General features: G+C 37.4%; 1 protein-coding gene across 3 annotated transcripts in view; it reads right to left on the reverse strand.

The window, feature by feature from the left end:
* LOC100800363 (GPI ethanolamine phosphate transferase 1) overlaps window positions 1-11,847 on the reverse strand; it is a 33,526-nt gene extending 21,679 nt beyond the window's left edge. The window contains exons 1-9 of one of the 3 annotated variants that reach the window (XM_006573164.4): window positions 11,482-11,847; window positions 11,215-11,406; window positions 10,960-11,115; window positions 10,165-10,458; window positions 6,954-7,171; window positions 6,774-6,848; window positions 1,209-1,275; window positions 567-889; window positions 78-311 (exon numbers count right to left, since the gene is read on the reverse strand). In XM_006573164.4, coding sequence (XP_006573227.1) covers window positions 78-311; window positions 567-889; window positions 1,209-1,275; window positions 6,774-6,848; window positions 6,954-7,171; window positions 10,165-10,458; window positions 10,960-11,115; window positions 11,215-11,406; window positions 11,482-11,695 — 1,773 coding nt within the window. In that variant the 5' untranslated portion in view covers window positions 11,696-11,847. The remainder of the gene's footprint in view (window positions 1-77; window positions 312-566; window positions 890-1,208; window positions 1,276-6,773; window positions 6,849-6,953; window positions 7,172-10,164; window positions 10,459-10,959; window positions 11,116-11,214; window positions 11,407-11,481) is intronic. The other 2 variants (XM_006573163.4, XM_014773984.3) reach the window with 2 other exon arrangements.
* Between the last annotated feature and the right edge of the window lie 11,066 nt (window positions 11,848-22,913).

Here is a 22,913-nt window from a genome sequence, read left to right on the forward strand (position 1 = left end):
AATGCAAGCCAAATATTTCTTTAGCAGATGAATCAGAACCTTACTAGGTTATAGAATATTATGACAAACACTCATACCAGGAACTCAAGAATGAAAACTGAGATAGCAGTGATTGCTAGAAGCTTAATAATATAATTCATCCGCCTTCTAGATAAGTGCTTCCATAATGTTTTTATAAACTGGTATTCACTAATTATCCGAACCCATAAAAATGAAGTCATTATGATGTATGCATGGTAAAGAGGAGGAGACTGCTCCAGCAACAAAAGCAAACAAAGCATTCCCGTCACCATAGATCCATATAGATATATCTGCAAAAGATAATATGTATTTAATTGATGGAAACTAAAGTATAAGAAAATTGATTTTCATATGAAATCAATAAGAATCAATTATCTTCAGCTAAGAATTTTAATCAACTGACTTTCCATATAATTCATAAATATTCTTTTGTATAATATGTACATGCTTCTCCATAAAATATCTTGTTCCTCTTGATGTAATAGGCAGCTCACAAGAAATAAAGAAATAACAATTTGGAAAAGCTAAGCTTACACAAACATTACTTTTCCACGGTTATTTTTCTGAACTGCTTGCTCCATTCCAAAAGCATTTCCTGGCAGTGAGGTATAAGACTGCAGAACATGAAGAACAAGATAGATCATCCAGCCAACATACCCAAGGGTAATTACAGAAAAGAGCATCAGCCAATCGTAAGTCTGAAAATAGTGAAGCCCTTGCAATGCCAAACTTCTGAGGTTTTGGGATAGATCCATTGCAGCATCATAATCTCTAGCTGATATCAGACCCTCAATTTTGTCCAATATTGAAGAATAATGAGACAGTGGTTTGAAATGTTTAAAGTATAAAGAATTCGACTGCTTAATATCTGAAGTTGTCAATGAAACCAACATCGGTAAGGAACTCTTTTGCTTTATCATTGTCTTTGAGAGAGAAACAACATTTTTGTTTTGTTATTACTTTCATATTAACATTTTGCTCATGAATTGGCTCTGTGAAAATCTACATATTTTCCCATTAATGGTTAAAGCATTTGGCATGTTCTTGTCTAAACAACATATATAAATAAGTTTGGAAGACTTGATAATCATTCCAGTGGCACAAAACCAAAGCTGAAGAAGCCATGCTGAAATCGAGGAGAAAATCAGTACATATCAAGGATAATAATCAATATAAGCATAGGATACATGATTTGCGAAGAAACTGATTCAGAATTTCTTTTGTATTGGACAAAACAGCTTCAACTTCGTCAGCCTGGAACATAATATAAATTAAATCTAAGATCATCCACCATTAATACTCTTTTGCATGCAGATAACTTTTACTTTCCTAAGCTTTACCCAAAGTATGACAACGAACAATCCATAAAAAAATTATAACATTCTGATGAAAAAAATGAACAAAACACATTAGCCTGTGTTAGGACCTCATTTGAGGGCTCTGCTACTGATGGGCCTTGTCCTCTACAATTGGCCAGGCCCCACCATCTGGAGAGTCTACACTAGGAGGAATAGGAAGGGAAACACAGAATAATTGCTGAGGTGGAAGAAAGAGATATGGGTCAGTGGATAAGGGGATGCTGGTAGTGAGAGAGAAGTAGGGAATACTATAGTTTGTTATGGGCAGAGAACCTTGGCCTCTGGAGGAGCTTAGCTTTGAGCAGTAGGGATACTGATCCCTCTGTATTTGCTTTCTTTTGATTAATACACATTTCCACGTTAATTTCCATAACTCACTGTTCTTCTCAATTGTGTTTGTCATCCATTGATAGTGGTTTCTATCAAACTGGACCGACCTGCCAGATGCCACCGAAGATGGAAGCATAGGGTCCCTGGAGAATGAAGTCGCAAATCTTCGAAATGTCCTCAAAACAATGCAATCAAAGGCGGAAGAGAACCAAGCGATGCTTTGCCATGCTTGACCAATGATTGTCAATTGTCGATTGGTTCCACCGTAGGTTCAGGGGTGAAGAGCTTGCAGGGAGGCATCATCAACGAGTTCCGCCAATCTGCAAAGAAGGTGGAATTGCCTATGTTTAATGGAATTGATCCAGCAGGATGGATGGTGCGTGCGGAGATTTATTTCCAGCTTTAGGAGACGAGCCCGGAGATCTGAGTAAGCTTGGCCCAACTCTGTATGAAGGGGTCAAAGATCCATTTCTTCAAATTGTTGCTGGACAATGAAGTGGAAGTTACTTGGGAGCACCTCAAACGCGAGTTGTTGGAGCGATATGGTGAAATCAAAAGAAGAGGATTTTTATGAGCAACTTTCAGCACTCTAGCAAGTGGGTGCTGTAGATGAGTACATCCAAGAGTTTGAACATTTGATTGCCCAGGTACACCGCCTCCCAGAAGATCAATATTTTGGGTATTTCATCCATGGGTTAAAGGAAGGCATAAGAGGACGTACACGCAACATGCGAGTTATAGGCTCACTCACGTTCACGGTTGTTGAATCTCACAAGAGCGGTGGAACAAGAGTTGTCAAAGAAGGAAGGAGGAAATCAGATGCAACAGACTCCTGGGTTTCGTTACAGGTTTGGGTCGGGCTCCAATTACCGATCCAACCAACATGTCACAACCAGCCCAATTCTTGCAAGTCACATCAATGGCTCTAATGGGGGTCCATGTGAGGAAGTAAAGAGGTGCGGGAAGAAGAAACTAATGGGCCTGGCCCATCAAGAGAGCCATTTCGTTCTCAGCTACAAGGATTTCATAAATTTGCCATATCGTGAGCTTCTGCATCAACAACAAAAGGGGTTGTGTTACCGATGTGGTGGGGTGTTCCACTCTCACCACCAATGCCTAGATCGGCAGTTGCGGGCCATGGTGTTAGATGACGATGACGAGGACGAAGGCGAAGCCCAGGTGTTAACTGCGAATCAAACGGATGCAACAAAGTTAGATGGTGAATGCAGTGTGATGCATTTGGGAAGCCTCAATCCAGAGAAAGGCTGGAAACCTAACACTATAAAGTTGAAAGGGTTTGTAAGAGGGGTTCCTATTCTGATATTGGTCAATAGTGGAGCTACACACAATTTCATTTCTTCGAAATTGGTGACAGCAATGGGAATTCAGATAGAGGACACTTGTCCAATGCGCATTAAGATGGGGGATGGCCATAAGGTCATAACTACAGGAGCGTGTAAAGGGGTAGAGCTCAAATTAGGGGCTCTTCAGTTTTCAATTGATGCACTGCTGTTTGCATTGGAGGGCATTGATGTGGTTTTAGGAATGTCGTGGCTAACCTCTCTTGGATAGATCTGGGTTGATTTGAGGAAACAGAGCATGCAATTCCAACATGGTGATGAATGGGTTGAATTACATGGTGAGGAAAATGGGGTTACCGGGCAGGTGGCACTTCAAAGCTTATTCGGTAATAAGCCTTACCAAGTGGTCAAAGGTTTGTTTTTCAGCACAAAATTGCAGGTCAGTAATGCTATTAGGCCAAGAATCAGTAGTGATAGGTCTCTCTCTGAGCAGGAACACGAGGTCAACAATTTGCTGACTCAGTACCAAGATATTTTCAAGAAACCCCGAGGCTTACCACCACCACGGAAAAAGGAGCATGCCATCATTCTTTTGGAGGGACAAGGTCCCATTAATGTGCGGCCCTATCGTTATCCGAACCACCACAAGAACGAGATTGAGAAGCAGATGAAGTAGGTGAATGATACAGCTGAATCAAAGTGCTTTTTCTAGTCCCTTGATTCTGGTGAAGGATGCAACATGGTGTATGTGCGTGGATTATAGAGCTCTAAATAAGGTGACAGTGCCATATAAATTTCCAATACCTGTGATAGATGAGTTATTGGACGAACTACATAGAGCTTAGTTTTTTCTCGAAATTGGATCTCAAATCTGGCCACCATCAAGTTCGGGTTAGAGATGAGGACATACATAAAACTGCCTTTCAAACCCATGAGGGGCATTACGAATACTTAGTAATGCCATTTGGGTTAATGAATGCACCCTCTACGTTTCAAGCATTAATGAATAAAATTTTTAGAGGAATGTTGAGGAAGTGGGTGTTAGTTTTCTTTGATGACATATTAGTCTTTAGGCCAGATTGGGCTTCTCATGCAGCATTTGATGGCGGTGTTGGAGGTTCTACGCAGAGAACAGTTGCTGACCAACCAAAAGAAGTGTTATTTTGCTCAAACTTCAGTGGAGTATTTGGGACACATCATCTCCAAAGACGAGGTAGCAATGGATCCTAATAAAATCAAGAGTGTGCACCAATGGTCGGTACCTAAGCACGTGAAAGGCGTGCGAGGTTTTTTGGGTGTCACCGGCTATTACCGGAAGTTTATCAAAGACAAAGGTAAAATAGCTCAACCATTGACTGTTCTCACCAAGGAGGGGTTCCAGTGGGGACCTCAAGCTCAGGAGACTTTTGAAATACTCAAAGAAAAGATAATCATGGCACTGGTGTTAGCCTTACCAGATTTCAACCTAGAGTTTGTCATCGAAAGTGATGCTTCAGGCCAAGGGTTAGGGGCCATCCTCACACAACAGGGCAAACCCGTGGCCTATTTTAGCAAGGCACTAAGTGAACGAAATTTGGCCAAATCAGCTTACAAAAAGGAGCTTATGGCAGTAGCTTTGGCCATTAAGCATTGGCAACCATATTTAATAGCAGAAAATTCACTGTTTGCACAGATCAAAAGAGCTTGAAACAATTGTTGCTGCAACGGATAAACACAATGAACCAACAAAATTGGGCCGCAGAGCTTTTAGGCTACAGGTTTGACATCATGTATAAACCAGGTCTAGAGAACACGGGGGCTGATCCTTTATCAAGGATGTATGGCAAGGGGAAGCTTATTATGTTAGCTCATTACCCAAAATGACAGACAGGCAAGGAAGTGATTGGCGAGGTGCATCGCAATGCAGTATTGACCACCATTATTGCTGCATTAAAACAGAATCCTGAGGCCAAGCGAGGTTTTTCTTACACTAATGGTGTATTATTCTAAAGGGGAGCCTGGTAATTTCTGCCAATTTTCCATGGATCCCTATTCTGCTCCAGGAATTCCATTCCACTCCTCAAGGTGGTCACTCTGGTTTTTACCGAACTTATAGGCGTATTGAAGCTAACCTATATTGGATTGGTATGAAAAAGTATGTCCTACAGTTTGTCAAGGAATGTGATGTTTGTCAAAGGCAAAAGTACCTGGCCACAGCTCTTGGCGGATTATTGCAACCCCTGAACATTCCTAATCAGATTTGGGAAGAAATCTCGATGGACTTCATTACTGAACTTCCAAAGTCCAAAGGTTTTGCAGCCATTCTCTTGGTGGTGGACAGGTCGTCAAAGTACAGCCATTTCATTCCGCTGAAACACCGTTACACGGCTAAGGTGATAGCTGAAGTATTTACCAAAGAGATAGTTCGACTCCACGGTATTCCCGCATCTATTTTGAGTGACAGAGATCCTATTTTTGTCAGTGGTTTCTGGCGGGAGTTATTTAAGCTTCAAGGCAGTCGGTTGAAGATGAGCACGGCCTACCATCCACAAACAGATTGGCAAACTAAGGTCATTAACAGATGCCTGGAAACATTTCTTTGATGTTTTATTGTTGATCAACCCAAGACTTGGGTGTTATGGCTGCCATGGGCTGAGTATTGGTACAATACCACCTTTCATGTGTCTACGAGCACTACTTCTTTCGAGGTGGTGTATGGTAGACCCCCCCCCCCCCAGAAATTACTCGTTTTTTGATAGTAGAAACAAAGGTAGAAGCAGTGCAGCGAAAGTTGTCGGATCGTGATGAAGATTTGCGTCAACTAAAGCATCACCTACAACGAGCTCAGTGCCGGATGAAGACTCAGGTTGATCTCAAGTGAAAAAAGAGGAGTTTTGCAGTAGGTGAGTGGGTTTTCCTCAAACTACATTCCCATGGTCAATAAAAAGTAGAGACCCATATCAATCCCAAATTGTCTCCTCAGTATTATGGCCCTTTTCAGGTGCTGGAAAAAATAGGTGCAGTGGCCTACAAACTCCAGTTACCTGAATCTGCTCCTATTCATCCTGTTTTCCATGTGTCCCTCTTAAAAAAGGCTATTGGAGACTACCGTGTTGAAAAAGACCTTCCCAACAATTTGGAGGGTGATACCGCTACTGTCCAGGAGCCTGAAACAGTGTTGGCAGCCCGGACCATTGAAAAATGGGGGGATTTGGTGAGTCAACTGTTGGTGCAATGGAAAGGGAAGGCTGTTGAGGAAGCCACTTGGGAGGAATAGTTCAACATTCGGAGTCAATTTCCCATGTTCAGACTTGAGGACAAGTCTGTTTCTCAAGAGGGGGACAATGTTAGGACCTCATTATTGGGCTCTGATACTAATGGGCCTTGTTCTCTACAGTTGGCCAGGCCCACCATATGGAGAGTCTACACTAAGAGGAATAGGAAGGAAAACACAGAATAATTGCTGAGGTAGAAGAAAGAGATACATGTCAGTGGAATACGGTATAAGGGGATGCTGGTAGTGAGAGAGAAGTACAGAATATTATAGTTAGTTATGGACAGAGAGCCTTAGCCTCTGGAGGAGCTTAGCCCTGGGCAGTAGGGATACTGATCCCTCTGTATTTGCTTTTCCTTGATTAATACGCATTTCCACATTAGTTTCCATAACTCACTGTTCTTCTCAATTGTGTTTGTCATCCATTGACAGTGGTTTCTATCAGCCTGCTATTATAAAAATTAACAATAAATTCTAAATCAATCAGAAGTCAAAACAAGAGGAAGATACCTTGGTCATGTTAATGTAATCTAGGGGTAAACTTCCAACTGAATTGACAGGACATGGCAGACCGAGCAGTGTAGACTGTCAGAAAATCAAGTATATTAGATAAATGAAACCTAAGGATCGCAGAGGAAATATTCATTACACTATGAACAGAAATCCTTAAGGAAATATAAACTTTACAACCATGAGTGGTGCAATATCAGCCTGATTGACATCCACCCTTTCTATCTCATTCAAGCCCCATTCAACTGGAGTTGGTGTGTCATGCACATGGTCATCAACAAACCTAAAACCACAATCAGAATGGTTGCTGCTAGATATAGGCCTTGGATACTTAACACCAGCTCCCCACGCAACAAGAGGAGTATCAGTGTTCGAAGGGTGCCCATCTCCATGGCTTCCTATGATTAGAAATTACATAAAGCAAAAAAAATTATAAAACCATTATAGCACATTTTACTTCAAAAGAACAATTAAATAACAATAATATAGGAAAACCTGCAAAAGAAACTCAAGTACTGGGAAATTGAAGATTCTTTCATGTCAAAGGCAAGGACTAACTCTAGGAGCAACAACTCAATGCATTTTTTCGTGCTCATCTCCATATGAAGGAATAAAGGTTCAGGATAGGGTGAACCACCTCACGGTGGAGCACTAAATATAACCTGCTATTAGAGGTACTTTTAACCTGTTAGATAAAGTTTTCATATTTATTATTTAGTCCTTATCAGTTACGTTATTATTTTGTTCTAATACTTTGTAAGTTATCATCTTCATTGGTTTGAACTTGGTAATGTTGTGGAGAAGAACAAATCCATCTCAAAAGAGATTCCCAACAATCTGAATAAATCAACTTCCAAGGGAATTGACGGTTCTTTCTTGGCTTAATACTCTCATGCTTGATGATAAAATCTAACAGAGCCACAATTTAATTCTACAAGTAAAAAAATTATAAAATACACAAATTATAATATTCAAAGTTGGCATCTATCATCACTTTTTCACTGAACTGCCACCGTCAAAAAGTGCAGAGGAAGAAAAATTAAAATAGGGTCTTTCTTCAACAGAAAAGAGAAAGAAAAAAAAATGCCTTTTGCCATAAACCGCCATCAGCCACCGCTGAGGCGACTCCCAGCAATCATAGACAGCAGAGATCTCCTCTCTTCCACTTCCTCTGCTCATTTCTCGCTCGCTCTCTCTCTCTCTCTCTCTCCATGCAGTCATGCCATCCTAACCCAGATCCCTCACACTATCACGCTTCCATGAACAGCATCACATCGCTTTCACTTACTCTCTCTTTCTCTCCCTCCCTCCCCATGGTGGGCCGCGTGACGACGGTGCCACTGCAGACATGGCAAACCAGGGGCAAATCCCCTCTCCTTCACTTCACGTTTCATGCGCAAGATCTGCAACAAGGGGTTTCAGCATAGCACAACCAGAACCTGCAGCTTCGCCGGTTAAGGCACAACCTGTCGTGGAAGCTGCAGCAATGAGGGAACAATAAACCACATAAGAAAGCATACAACAGATTTACAATGTTCAAAGTTTGCTCAAGCGCCATGAGGTCCCAGTGGATGCCACAATGCACAGAGAGCCGAGGTCGAGAAGTGGTGGCAGCTGAGTTAAGTGAGGAGGGAGGCGAGGATGGGCTGTTTCTGGGTTTAAGAACACTTTGAGTTTTCTGAGTTGAAAAATGTTGATGATTCCAGATCTTGTGGCTTCGACGGGGGAGGGAGACCTCAACAACGGAAATTTTGAAATTTTGTTCAATATTTTGGACTACATTGCAATTAATATATTTTTGTTTTAGCAGGTAACTGCTAATCAAATCTAACAGTTTAATAAAAAATTATTCTATCAGAGTATTGTAAGAGATGCAGTTCTCCAACTGCAATCTTGGGTGGATATTTTAGTTGTGACAGCTGTCAACAAGACAGAACTGTCTATATATACCTATCTGTGCACTACTGTTAAAAGTGGTTAATGAAAACCCCCTTTATCATTTTCGATTTCCTCTTTCTGTTATCCTGAGATTCTAATATATCAAATGGTCTATTCTGATGGTTCCCCAGTGAACCACCTATAAAGAGGTTCACTCTAGAATTCAACAGGAATAAACAGTAAAGTAGTGCGGTGGAGGGAAGCATTGGAATTACATGGTTCCCAAGTAATAAACTAAAAAAAGAGTAAGTGGAATGAAAGTTTAGCAAAACACAAACAAGCACTGTCCTAAAAGACTTAAAGATGAAAACTAAAGATCGCAACATAACTCATATTCAACAGTAAGGTTATTTGGATCTATAATATAAAGTGACAAAAATAAAGAGAGACGTAAATCATAGGATTCAAGCTAGGTGAATGAAATGGAGAAATGGTTTAGGTGTTTTGTGGTTGAATGGTGCCTCCCAAGCTCAAAAGAATGCTTTACCACACAACCATAAGACTAGTGATGTTTTATTTATTGAATGTTGAGAAGTAAAGTGTAAGAAGAGCATCAGCCAAATGTTGAAGAAAGGAGAATGTTGTGGTGGATGAGTGAGCATTCAAGAAAACATTTGAAATGAATATATTTGGGAGAAAATAAGAAGTAGCACATATCATGGAACAGAAGAGAGAATCTCGTCTGAGATGGTCAAGCAGGGAGAAGATCAACAAAGTTTCAGAATGAGTTGATCAAATAGACAATAGACTAATAAATATGAGTAGAGCTAGACCAGGGAAAATTATGAGAAACTGCTGAAAAGGCCTAGATCTAAATGGATTCTCCGAAAATTTGGCATTTTACAGGACACAATAACATGGCTTGATCCACAAAGCCAACCCTACAAAGTAGGAAAAGACTTTTGTTTTGTAAGAATTTAGAGAAGTGATGGCTAAAAGGGAAAAAAAACTGAAGCTAAAAACAATCCAAGTATTGGAATTTGGAACATCACATGCTCTTTCGATTCAACCAATGACTTCCGTGTCAAAGTTGAGTTTTATGGCATTATCTTTTCAATTTAATAGCTACTACTAGGAGAAAAGATAGCTCATGGAATTAGGGACCATTTGGAATAACCTATTTGGGGTTACAAAAGCAGCTTATGACCCTTCACTGGAATATGCAATCTTGATTCAGACTAAGCTTTGTTATTATTTGTTTACTAAGTGGCCGTTTAGACAACATCAATCTAATGCGTCAGCAATTTTTTGAAAAATTACCGTCTTTCAATTGCAGCAAGCAAAATACAGCACTTAAGAAGCTAATAGGTGGTAGATACTGAATCATCCTTTTGACAAATACTTACTTCAGCAAGTTTCAACATCAATAGTTAAATCAACGTATTTTTGTTTGAAATGAAGTACAAAATTATCCAGACATATATGTATGATAGAAAAAAAAAGATATTGCAACCTTTGTCACTCATTCCATGATCTGCTGTAAAAATATATGATGTCCGATTATCCTTGAAATAATCTTGAACAAGATTGTAAACACTTTCAGCTACATGGTCAACAACCTTAACATTGTTGAGATAGATGGATGAAAAGGGCCTATGTGCATGGCCATTAGAGTCACATCCAAGCAGATGCAGGAATACAACAAGATTATCCTGCTGCAGCAACTCCTTTAATTTTGGGTCTTCTCTGGACCTATTAAGAAGGCTTTGAAATTTATCCAGAGACCACATGTCGAGGAATGATGCATCTGCATTAAGGATTCAACAGTACAAAATCGATGAATGAATGAAATTAAGGATTAGAGAATTTAACAAGTACTTAAGTAGCATGGTAAATACTTAATCTTCCAGTTAGTATGCTACCACATAGGATCTCTGAAATTTTCAATATATTGCACATTTACAAAGTATGAAGAAGGTCAAATATTAGACCTTTTTATTATTTTTATGTACCTTCATGAAATTATAGTGGCGAGAGAGAGGCTTGGGGTGATGGAGCAACAATAAAGACCGAGAAAATCATAGAAAGGCAATAAAACAAAAATACATGAATGGCCACATTTGATGTCTATGTCTATCAGCCATCAGGTGCAAATCGATAAAGATAAAGTATAACGTTCAGACAAAAACTAAGTTTCTCGGTATTCGTGATAATAGGTCAGTCAACTAAGGAAAGCAATTGCCCTAAAAGCTTGAGTTGTTTATATTGTATTGTATGTCAAACAAAACAGTGAAGGATGGCGTCAAACCAGTTGCGAAGTCTTCAAACTCATGGGGATAGGTATCCCAAGTGGTATGCTGCAAGGCACCACAGAAAATGGGAACTATATCAGGACTTCCAAAAGAAATGGTATGCCGGCTTCTGTTGAACACGGAATCGAACTCAACAGGATTAGCCTTCCACCCTGCAAGGAACTCAAAACGGCTTTTAAGGTGAGGACTAGTCAAACCTTATAAGGACTACATTAACATTAATCATTATTGATGTGAAACAACGAACGAACCTTTTGTAACTGCACTGGGATCTTCATAGAAGCCAGCAATAATGGCAACATGGCCGGGCCTGGACTCTGTGGGAGGCCTAGCATGAGAAACCCCCCAACGACCCTGCGTTTCGATTATGCTCCTCAGAAACGGCGCTCGCTGATTCCCTTTCGCATCCAGCTCAAAAAACTTGTCGGCGCGCAAGCCATCAGCTGCGTTTTGATTAATCATAATAAATTTAGGTTAAAGCAGAGGAGGGGAGAAGTGAAGGATGGTACGGTACGAACCAACGAGGAGGACGAGACGTTTGGCAGGGGCAGCGAAGCGAGGAGTGACGGGATCGACGCCGTGGACAATGGGAGTCTTGAAATAGATGTCGAAAATGCTGAGCATGTAAACGGCGTGGAGGATGACTCCTAGCACCACCAGCCATCTCTCCCTTCTCCTCAGCCACTTTCTTCCGCTACCTTCTCTGTTTCCTAAGATCCCATCGCTGTGCATTCTTCTTTTCTTCTTTTTTTTCTCCTATGAGAGTCAATCACGTTACTCAACAGCAGAGATCTGCAACTGCTTGCTTGCTGGTCTTCGTTCCCCTGTACTCAACTCACCCCATTTGATTCTCCTTCCCCTTTTCTTCTCTTTTCACTCATCTATCTTTTTTTAGTTTATATTTCAATTTTTAAACAAATCTATCTCAAACAAGAAATAATTAATATAAGTGGTAGAGATTTATGATTAAATTATATATTTTTTATATAAGTATTTAATATTTATATATAAAAAATATAATATTAATAAAATTAATTTTTATAATATTTAATAGGATATTATAACTAAGATATTAATTCAGATGCTGTTTTACAAAATTAAGTGCATTAAAATTTATTTTGATTGTTGTTTTTTCAAATAATAATGGCGTAATATTTATATGAAATATAGAAATTAAAAAAATACTAAATATATAAATTAATAATTATTTAAGCTGAGTATTCATATTTGTTAATGTAACTATTATCTTTACATGTACTTAAATTTTGTATTTTTATGATTAATAATTTTTAATACTTTTATTTTTTTAAAAAATATTTTAAATCGATATTTTGATTATTTTGAAGAGATTGGTTTCAATTACATTATTTCTAGAGTGATAACACTTAATTTTTACTACTATTATTATTACTAATTAAATAAGACATATTGAGAGACATTCTGAGTCTCCAAGGAAGTAACAAAAAGAAAAGTGTATTTTTTTATCAAATAGAAGTGAACAACAAAATAAAATAAATCTTATATGAAAAATAATTAATAAAAAAACAAAAATAATATTAAGATAAATTCAACATAAGTTTTGATATCTTAAATTAGAATCTTAAATTATCTAAATTAATGTTTGAGATTTTTTTAAAAAAATTATTTATCAATTAAGATATGTAAGGCCTTCCCATCATTAAGTGAGACAAAGATTAACAAAAGCAAAACATTGTAATCAAATATAAAGTTAGAAAGTGAAATTGAGATGTAGAAACTAAATTGAGACTTTATATAAACATTTTTTTAAAGAAGTATTTATATCATTTTACTCAAGATAAGAGATTCAATACCAGATGGTGAGAAATAAAAAAACTTTAGTGACTAGCATTAAACCTAGACGCCCTAACAAGATTGTGAGGGACTTGATTAGTTTGCCTTCTAATAAAACGGACCTTAAGGTTTTGATAAGGATGAAACAATTTTGTGTGTTTTAAATAAACATAAGAAAGCATAAAAGTATAATTTTGGGTGTTTTAAATCAAGAATTTCATAAACATTTTTTTCAAATAAAGTCTAAACTTCTTTTAAATAAAGATCAGGCATGCAAAAGCATCATAGTTGAGAATAAGAATCTCAATGAGGTTGGCACCCAGAACCTTATCCATCATCTACAACACACCATAGATTTATTAAAAAGATTAATAAAAAGTACAAAGGAAACATGAGAGGATAGGACCAAAACAAATGATAAAACAAACCTTAATAAAAACAAAAATTAGGAAGATGAAAACAATTCCAAAGTATTTTCTAAAGGCTTAATTATAATTAAAGTTCAATTGGGTGGCTCGATTATTAAAAAAAGTTAAAACACCTTTAATTATTTAAAATGCTACAATTATATTCTTTAAGTCAGTTCCATTAGTTTGATTGACAAAATTTTGTAAATAGACATTTTTACATTAATTGTATTGATAACCAATGTAAAATGTCTATTTACATCAATCACAAATCTTAACAAGGATCTCATTTTTAGTTGCATTGGCAACCAATGTAAAAAGTTCTTGTTTTACAATCGATGTAAAAATATTTATTTTCGTCAATCAAACTAATGGAACTGACAGAAAGAGTATGATTGTAGAATTTTTAATAATTACAAGATCATATTGAACTTTTTAATAATTGAGTCACTAAGGCACAAACTTTACTATTGTGCCAGGATTCACCCTCTACCTGTTTAATGCTACTGCAAATTAAAATTCTTTTAACATGAAATGTCTCGTTGTTATTGATTCTTATATTTTGCAGGCAGTTCTTGTTTTACAACCGATGTAAAAATATTTATTTTTGCCAATCAAACGAATGGAACCGACAAGAGTATGATTGTAGCATTTTTAATAATTAGAAGACCTTATTGAACTTTTTAATAATTAAAATTAAGATATCAATTGTATAATTAAGCCTCTTGTAAACTAAGTTTCTGATTTGTGTGTTTTTATTGTTAGTTAATTTATATACTATGTCCATTATTCCTTATCATTTTTTTCTTATTTTTAAATCAAGTGTTTTATGAACTGAATTGTCATTTACAGTTCCGTGGAACACAAGTATAACAAGATTATAAAATCTTTATTTTTAAGGGAACTTTAGCTTGAGAAAAGTAATTCATTTTAAGAAATAAAAATATTTCGTTTATTAAATATCAAATATTTTAAAGGACAACAATTTTTAGCATTTCTCGTTCTTCACTTTTGGCCAAATGCTCAAACATTTGTATACACTCTCGAATAGAAGAAACTCAGCTTTTTCTTATCATCCTTTTTTTAGTACCCGACATTTAAATTTATGCAAGTTTGTAGGAGAAAGTAATGTCTCAATAGATAAGCTCACTAATCTATCTACGTGAAAAAAGTACATTAACATTATGTTGACCACGGTAAACAATCAAACAAAAATTCCATCACTCAAGCCTGGACCAAGACCTATACAAATCAACTACCAAGAGGCAGTAATATAAAGGAAAAAGTTTATATGAAAGTTCTTTGTTTACATGGTGAGGCACAATGTTTGCTCGCCTTTCCCTGAGTTCTAGATCATTGCTACTCTTTCTGAATCCTGAATACCATAGATGGAAATGAATACAACTATGGAAAATCAGTTAAAGTGCCAAAATTTCAGCTCCAGTAGTAAGGTCAACAAGGATAGGTAAGTCCTATTCTAGAGCTCACACAAAAATGGAAGTTAGCTAGGGTAGAAACATAATACCAGGTTAGTCATAACCATCAAAGCAAACACCAAGAATGAGTATTCATTTCCACGACAATAAGGTAGCTCTTTAGGGCGACTTTGGTGAAACCTAATTTGCCTTGCGTGTCGATGATATACTACTAAGTTACAATGGATGTCTTTTGTGTATGTATTTGTGAGGGCAAAGAGCAATAGAACAAAAACAACTGGGGCACTCATGATGCCAAAATGACTAATACTATTTCCAATTTCCATCCAACTTCCTGTATTCCTAACCTGTCAACCATCAAACTCAGTAATAGGATACCATTACATGCATCATGCATTCATACATACACACACACACACATTGATTGAAGATTCAAAATATACCAATCAACAACAACCAGGCGTTTCATGTTAAAAGAATTTTAATATGCATTAGCATTAAATAGGCAGAGGGCGAGCCCTGGCACAACGGTAAAGTTTGTGCCTTAGTGACCAACTGTGCCTTAGTGACCGGTTGTGATGTAGCTCCATGTAGAGCTTGTAGGCCTTGGATCTTCTTCATCAATAGAGTCCTTTGCTTCTTGAAGATCAATGGCAGCGGAAAGGAGAATGAGGAAAGGTGATTGGAGATGCCACTTCAAGGAGAAAATGAGTCAAGAACAAGCTCACCACCATAGGAGGTCATGAATAACGGCTTGAAGGTAGGAGAAAATGAGTAGAGGGAGAAGGAGAGAGGGGGGCACGAATTTTATGCCTCAAATGAGGTCTGAACTTTGAAGTCAAATTTCTCAAATGATCAAAGTTCAAAAAATGCACACACATGGCCTCTATTTATAGCCTAAGTGTTACACAAAATTGGAGGGAAATTTGAATTTCTATTCAAATTTCATTTGAATTTGAAGTTGAATTTGTGGAGCCAAATTTTGGAGCCAAAATTTCACTAATTATAATTAGTGAATTTTAGCTATGGTTCAACCCACTAATCCAAGATCAAGTCCAAGATTCTCCACTAAGTGTGCTTAGGTGTCATGAGACATGTAAAGCATGAAGGACATGCACAAAGTGTGACTATATAATGTGGCAATGGGGTGTAGCAAGCAAATGCTCACCTCCCCCTCTAAAATTTAATTGGATTAGGCTTCTCCTAGTTCAATTAAATTTATTTTCCAACACATACATCAAATATTTACTTAATGCATGTGAAATTACAAAACTACCCCTAATACAAAAACTAGTCTAGGTGCCCTAAAATACAAGGGGTGAAAAATCCTATATTTCTAGGGTACCCTACCTACATTATGGAGCCCTAAATACAAGACCCAAAAATAATGAAACCTTAATCTAATATGTACAAAGATAAGTTGGCTCATACTTAAGCCATGGACCCAAAATCTACCCTAAGGCTCATGAGAATCCTAGGGTCTTTTCTTGCATCTCTGGCCCAATCTTCTTGGAGTCTTCTATCCAATGCCCTTAGGGGTAGGATTGCATCAGGATGTGCCGCTTCCTAAGGGCACTTTTCAAGTCATTCCAATACTCTACTAGAAGATCCCCATGAATCCTACTTTCCCTAACTAGGGAAGTCCACCAATAGAGGGCATACCCTTAGAAGCTAAGGGTAGCCAAAGGAACCTTCCTTTCCTCACTTGTATGATGGCAAGCAAAGAGTTGCTCAACCTTCATTTCCCAATCTAAATAAGTCTCTACATTGTCCTTTCCGTGGAAGTATGGAAGGTTAATGTTAGCTTCTTGAGGCTTTCTTTCCTTTTCTCTCCTATAGGAGTAAGGTCTAGGATGTGTATCTAGATTGGTTCAGGGAGGAACCTAGAGAGAAGTTCTCACAAAATTTAATCAAATGCCAAAAGTCCCTTCTATTGAAAACAAAATTCATGCATATAGTGTATCTGAATGAAAAGATAGAAATATACATGGGCCTTCAAAACAGTTTGGATCAAAATTACAACGAAAAATTATAAATATAAAAAATAGAACATGTTTGGCATGGGCCTTCAAATTAGTCTGGGCCTTCAGCAACAATTAATATTCTTAGTAGTGCCTTTGCCTCCAGGCCTTCATCCTTCTCCACTTGGGCCTTGTTAAGTGTGTCTGCTACCATTTGTTGGAGGGTATCTACTGACTGTTTGGTCCTACTCCTTGTCATAGGTCCCTGTATTTGGGCAGTTTTGGATTCTCATCATTCCCTCCTTCTTGAAACGCATTTGCCCTCAAATGTTCTGAATCATCACCTGCCACAAATGGAGTCAAGTCAACAACATTAATTGAAGAACTTACTCCATACTCACAAGGAATATTGATCTTGTAAGCATTGTCATTGATCCTCTCTAGTACTTGGAAGGGTCCATCTCCTTTAGGTTGAAGTTTAGACTTCCTTTGTTTAGAGAACCTCTTCTTCCTCATGTGTACCCTAACCCAATCACTTGGTTCAAGTACCACTTCCTTCCTATTCTTGTTGGCTTGCTTGGCATAACTTTCATTCTTCTTTGCAATTTGCGCCTTCACTTGGTCATGTAATCTTTTCACATACCCAACTTTAGCCTGTGCATCCTTATGCTGAGTTTCTTGGGGATTGCTTTTGTAAGTTGGCCTGTTAGGCAATGAAGCTCCTGGAAAGAGGTCAATTTGATGTTCTATGCCTCTTGAAGGTGTCAGTCCATGAGGAATCTCCTTGGGAAAGACATCTTTAAATTCCTACAATAAGGGCTCAACACTAGGAGAAACAGAAATAGTTAACTCATTAGAATTGTCAATAGAAATTTTACTGTCTTTGCAATACAGTAGATAGAGTGGCTTATGAGCAAGTAAACTTTCCTCACTTTACTCGCCTTTGCTAAACAATTAAATTTTCTCTCATGTGTATCACTCTTTCTCTCATGTGTATCACTTTTTCTCACTCTTCTTTTTCCTATTCCTCTTTGGTGCCTCACTCTTTTCTTTCTCTTGCTCTCTCTTTTCTCTCATTATGATTTGGTCATCACACATTTCTCTAGGGGATAAAGGTTTAAGAATACTCTTCTAGTCATGGTGTTGGAAAGAAATATTGTTGGTGAAGCCATCATGTCTTGCTTTGGTGTCATACTGCCATGGTCTTCCTAACAGTATATGAGTCACACCTCAACTTGCTGAGTCACTTTTACCTGTTTATCTTCACTAAGCCACTGAAGTCTATATGGCCTAAGATGGGGCTTAGTATCCAAATTCACTTTGGACACTAACCTGGAACTTGCAACATTCGTATAGCTTCCTCCATCAACAATTAAATAGCAAAGCTTACCATTAATTGTACATCTGGTGTGGAAAATATTTTCTCTTTGGGTGTCGTCTTGTGGCTGCATCAACTTCTTAAGAGCCTTCTCACTATTAGCATATCACCCTACATAGCTTCTTCCTCAAGCTCTTCCTCCACTTCTTTTTCTTCACTAATTTTAGATTCTCTAGTGATTTCTCCATCTGCCTTCATGATCATGGTCCTCTTGGTTGGACACTCAGAAGCAGTATGTCCTCTGCCTAAGCATTTGAAGCATTTTATGTTTCTGGTACTAGTGTTGGATGATGAGGCAAAATTATGCTTGGTTTCAGCGCTAGAAATTGTTGACTTTCCATGGGGACTGGACGAGTTGCCTCCCTCCTTCTTGGATATGTCGGTCCAATTCTGGTTGAAATTGTTGGATGAGTTCCTTCTTACTGCAATTTTCCTCTTCAACTGCTGTTCAACCCGAACTACCTTATGTAGCAAGTCATCTAATTCCACGTACTCCTATAATTCAACAACATCTCTAACGTCAGGATTTAGGCCACTTAAAAAATGAGCCATTGTGTCCTCTGTGTCCTCTTCAATGTTGGCCCTCACTAGTGCCATCTCCATTTCCTTGTAGTACTCCTCCACAATCAAACTTCCCTGGGACAACCTCTAGAGTTTTTGTCGCATGGTTCTGTTGTAGCTAGTTGGAACATACCTCTTTCGTATAACCCTTCTCATCTCAGTCCATGTATCTATCTCCCGCCCCTCCCCTCTCATCATCTCTCTTTGATTTTTATTCCACCAAACAAGGGCATAGTCTCAGAATTCAGCTGCTGCTAACTTCACCTTCTGCTCTTCAGGGTAATCATTGCAGGAGAATGCATGTTGAATCTTCATCTCCCAATCAAGGTAGGCGTCTGGGTCACTCCTGCCTTTGAAAGGGGGTACCTTGAATTTTACTCCCTCAATTATGTTCTGCCCCTCCATTCGGTTCGGTCCATCATTGGCCCTTCTGTTCCTACCATAAGGTCTCCCAACATTTGGATTCATTTGGTGCTCTAGTCCTTCTATTCGTCTGTAGAGCTCTTCATTGTTACAGTTCAACAAACGTTGCATTTGTGTAGTCATCACGTCCAGTAATAAGCGTTGAGATCTGTCCAGTTGATGATATTCACCACCACCGTCACCAGTTCTTTCCATGATTAAGGAACAAACAATTCTGCAGTAATATAAACAAAGATTACAAGACCTCACCATACTCTACTCACGTGTTTCTCTCTTTGATGGTAGTTCACTCGTGTTTGATGCGCTCAATATAGGCTTTTGTATGATGTTTTTTTTCACTCTTGCCTTTTATCGCTCACTCCCTATTCAGTTACTGGATGAATCAAATTGGATGCACAAAGGTAATAAAACAGGAAAGACAACTTAATTATGGAATAGCAGATTGGATAACAAACTAACAGATTGGATGACAAACTTGGATAACAAACTAGGATAACAAACTAACAGATTGGATAACAAACTAACAGATTGGATAACAAACTAACAGATTGGATAACAAACTTGGATAACAGATTTTTGCCAAAATAAAATGCCTCTAACTGCCTCAAATTCGTGTTCAAAGATTCAAACACCCATTTTTTTAAAAAACTTTCTGCAGCTTTTTTTTTTTGCTTTCTTTTTCAAAATTCGTCTAGGAGAATAAACTGTTTTTCACTCAATCAATTCCACTAGTCCAAATTCAATTGGAAATTGGGAAATTTGTTTAATAGTCAAACAAACAAAAATGAGAAATTCAATGGCCTATTAAACCCTAAACCCCCAAAATTCTTCCAGTAAGCCAAATTTTCCCCAAACAGAATTTGTAACAGAATTTGTTTGTAACAATTTGAATTTTTTTTTACACAGAATTTGAAAGAAACAAGAACAAGAACAAGAACACAACAAGAACACAACAAGACACAAACAAGAACGCAAATAACAGAACAAAACATGAACCTGAGAAAATTTACAAAGAGAAAAAAATAAAAATTGGATAGGATAGAACCTGTAACAAGAGCCGAAGCTCTGATACTAGATGATATGATCCTTACTAGGAGCGGATTGCTTGATACAGGTTACAGAGTTTTGGATGAAGCCACTTCCAGGGAGGGAAGATAAGTCAGGGTAGACGCCACAAGGATTACCTTGATAAGACCGAGATTGGTTCAGCGAGGAACCTAGAGAGAAGTTCTCACAAAATTTTATCAAATGCCAAAAGTCCCTTCTATTGAAAATGAAATCCATACATATAGTGTATCTGAACAAAAAGATAGAAATAGACATGGGCCTTAAAACAGTTTGAGCCAAAATTACAACGAAAAATTATAAATGTAAAAAATAGAACATGTTTGGCATGGGCCTCCAAATTAGTCTGGGCCTTCAGAAACAATTAATATTCTTAGTAGTGCCTCTACCTCTAGGCCTTCATCCTTCTCCACTTGGGTCTTGTTAAGTGTGTCTGTTACCATTTGTTGGAGGGTATCCACTGATTCTTTGGTCCTACTCCTGGTCATGGGTCCCTGTATTTGGGCAGTTTTTGGATTCTCATCAGTTCTTCACTTAGGCTTTGCAAGAGTCATGACTACTATAGGAGACATATTTTTCTTTTCTTAACTCTTTCATTATTTTTCTTCTTTCTTCCTCTCTTATTTGTTCTCTCTCATCTTGATTTATTTCTACCCTCTCTTTTCCTTTTTCTTTTCTTTCTAGTTTTTCTTTCCATAACTTGAGGGAACTTAACTCATCTAAGATTCTAGATAGAGGATCCTTATGACTAGTACCCTCACCATTAACACTAGATGAATGATGACTCATGTTGATTCCTAAGTTGTGGTTCTTTCTTGTTGAGGATTTGTAAAAGGTAAAAGCTAGGGTTCAAAAGAACTCAAGATAAGCGTGATAAGTAAGAAGAAAGTATTATGTAATTACAAGATAAACTAGGCGTGACTAGTAAAGAAAATTCGCTATGAAAGTAAGCAATAAATTAAAGAGCAAGAAATCCTAGGAGTGTTTGGATGACCACATTTAAGGTTCCCAACAAAACACTCACTATCCTAAGGGAAAATTGCCTAAAATTATTACACACAAATGAAAGCTTGGTAACCTATTGGAGGCTCCCAACACACTTCCAATGAAAGACCTTTTTGTTACAAAACTTGAACGCAATGAAGGTAAGTAAATTGCCAATTACAAAATTACAAAACGGTCCTCAATTTTGGTGGTTGTTCTCTCTTTGGTGATTTACTCAATTTGGAGTGATTCTTAGTCCAATAGCTCTTAAGTTGGTTGGCCCCTTGCTTCTTGACTCAAATTCCTCAAGGGATGGCACCAATCCTCCTTTCTAATTCCCTATATGGCAACTCACAAACAAGGAGACAAAGAGACAAGCAATAACCAAAGACCAAAAAAAATGAAATGAAAGCTAAACCAATAGAGTTTTAACAAGACAAATTTTCAAGGATTATTCAACAATTAAAGCAATGAAAAGCACATAAAAGCAAGCTAGGACTCAAAGAGAAACCTAGAATGGCTCTAGAGTAGAGTAGAAAAACTAAAAAAAAATAAAATCAAGAAACCTCTAGTTTTGGGACTTGTTTACACACTACTTTTCAATTGAAATTTCATAACTAACATTGGTATAAAATAGGCACCAATTATAGAACAAATTTTGAGCGTAACAACAAGTACACTTCCCTTTCACTTTTTTTGGACACTGATTTTCCTACCAACATGTATGCTTTTTCTTATTTTTTTTGTTTATCCAAATCACTTGGTTCCTTTTTTATAATTTTGGTCCAGATGTCTAGAAAATTCAGTAAAAATTTCAGCTCAACCAATTCCAAGTAATTTTTACTAGTTCGTATGTTCAAGCTGGTAACACCTGCGATTTCAACCTAGAAATCAATAGTAGTGTTTATGTTGCTTAAGGCTTGGATAGTTACAATTTTTATTTGCTTATGCTCAATTGTCTTGAATAACATAATTCAAGAGAGCTTAAGACTTATTTTGATTCACAAATCTAGCTACAACTCAGCACCACAACTCAACTTCTTCATAGGCATCATGTAGGAAACTTAGAAAACAAAAAAAAGTTCAACAACAAGACTACTTCTAGGAATTGATTTAGAACATGTTATGAACTAAATAACATGCATGAATTAGACTCAAAATTCAAAAGATAGGCTAAGAATGACTAGAATACATGAACAAATGTATCTATAATTCAATCAACAAAATCAAAATTCAACACAAACTTAGAACATTATGTGACAATTATTATGACTAAACATGACTCTAAGGCAACATGGATTAAGTGATTTATACTTAGATTTTTGTGTTTTTTTTCTAATCAATATTTTGGAAGAAAATTTAGATCTAAAGGTTCAGCACAAGAAGATTATGACTGAAAAATGATGGAACCTAAAATCAACACAAAAACATGATTCAAGAGTAGATCTATAAAATTTGAACCATAGAAATGCAAGAACAAGTGTAGATCGAAGATTTAATCGGTTTATTTTTTTTGAATCTACTCTAAACAGCACCAAACCACAAGACAATGGAGGATATACATGGAGAATAAGATGAAAAACAAGGAATTAATGTGAATTGACTGAACAAAAAGATAGAGGAAGCAAAAGAACATCACCTTGATGAAGATGCTCTTGATACCACATGATGTAGCTCCATGTAGAGCTTGTAGGCCTTGAATCTTCTTCATCAGTGGAGTATTTTGCTTCTTGAAGATCAATGGCAGCGGAATAGAGAAGGAGGAAAGGTGATTGGAGACGCAAAGGGAAACTCTACCAAACTCTATCAAACCAACTATATTCTGATAATGAGAATGCCAAGATGGATGTGTGACACACAAAAAAATATATAGAATGATTATATATGGGCATATTGGTGTGGCACCTATTGAGGATATTATAG

This window comes from Glycine max, chromosome 1 (assembly GCF_000004515.6).
Source record: "Glycine max cultivar Williams 82 chromosome 1, Glycine_max_v4.0, whole genome shotgun sequence".
Lineage (NCBI taxonomy): Eukaryota > Viridiplantae > Streptophyta > Magnoliopsida > Fabales > Fabaceae > Glycine > Glycine max.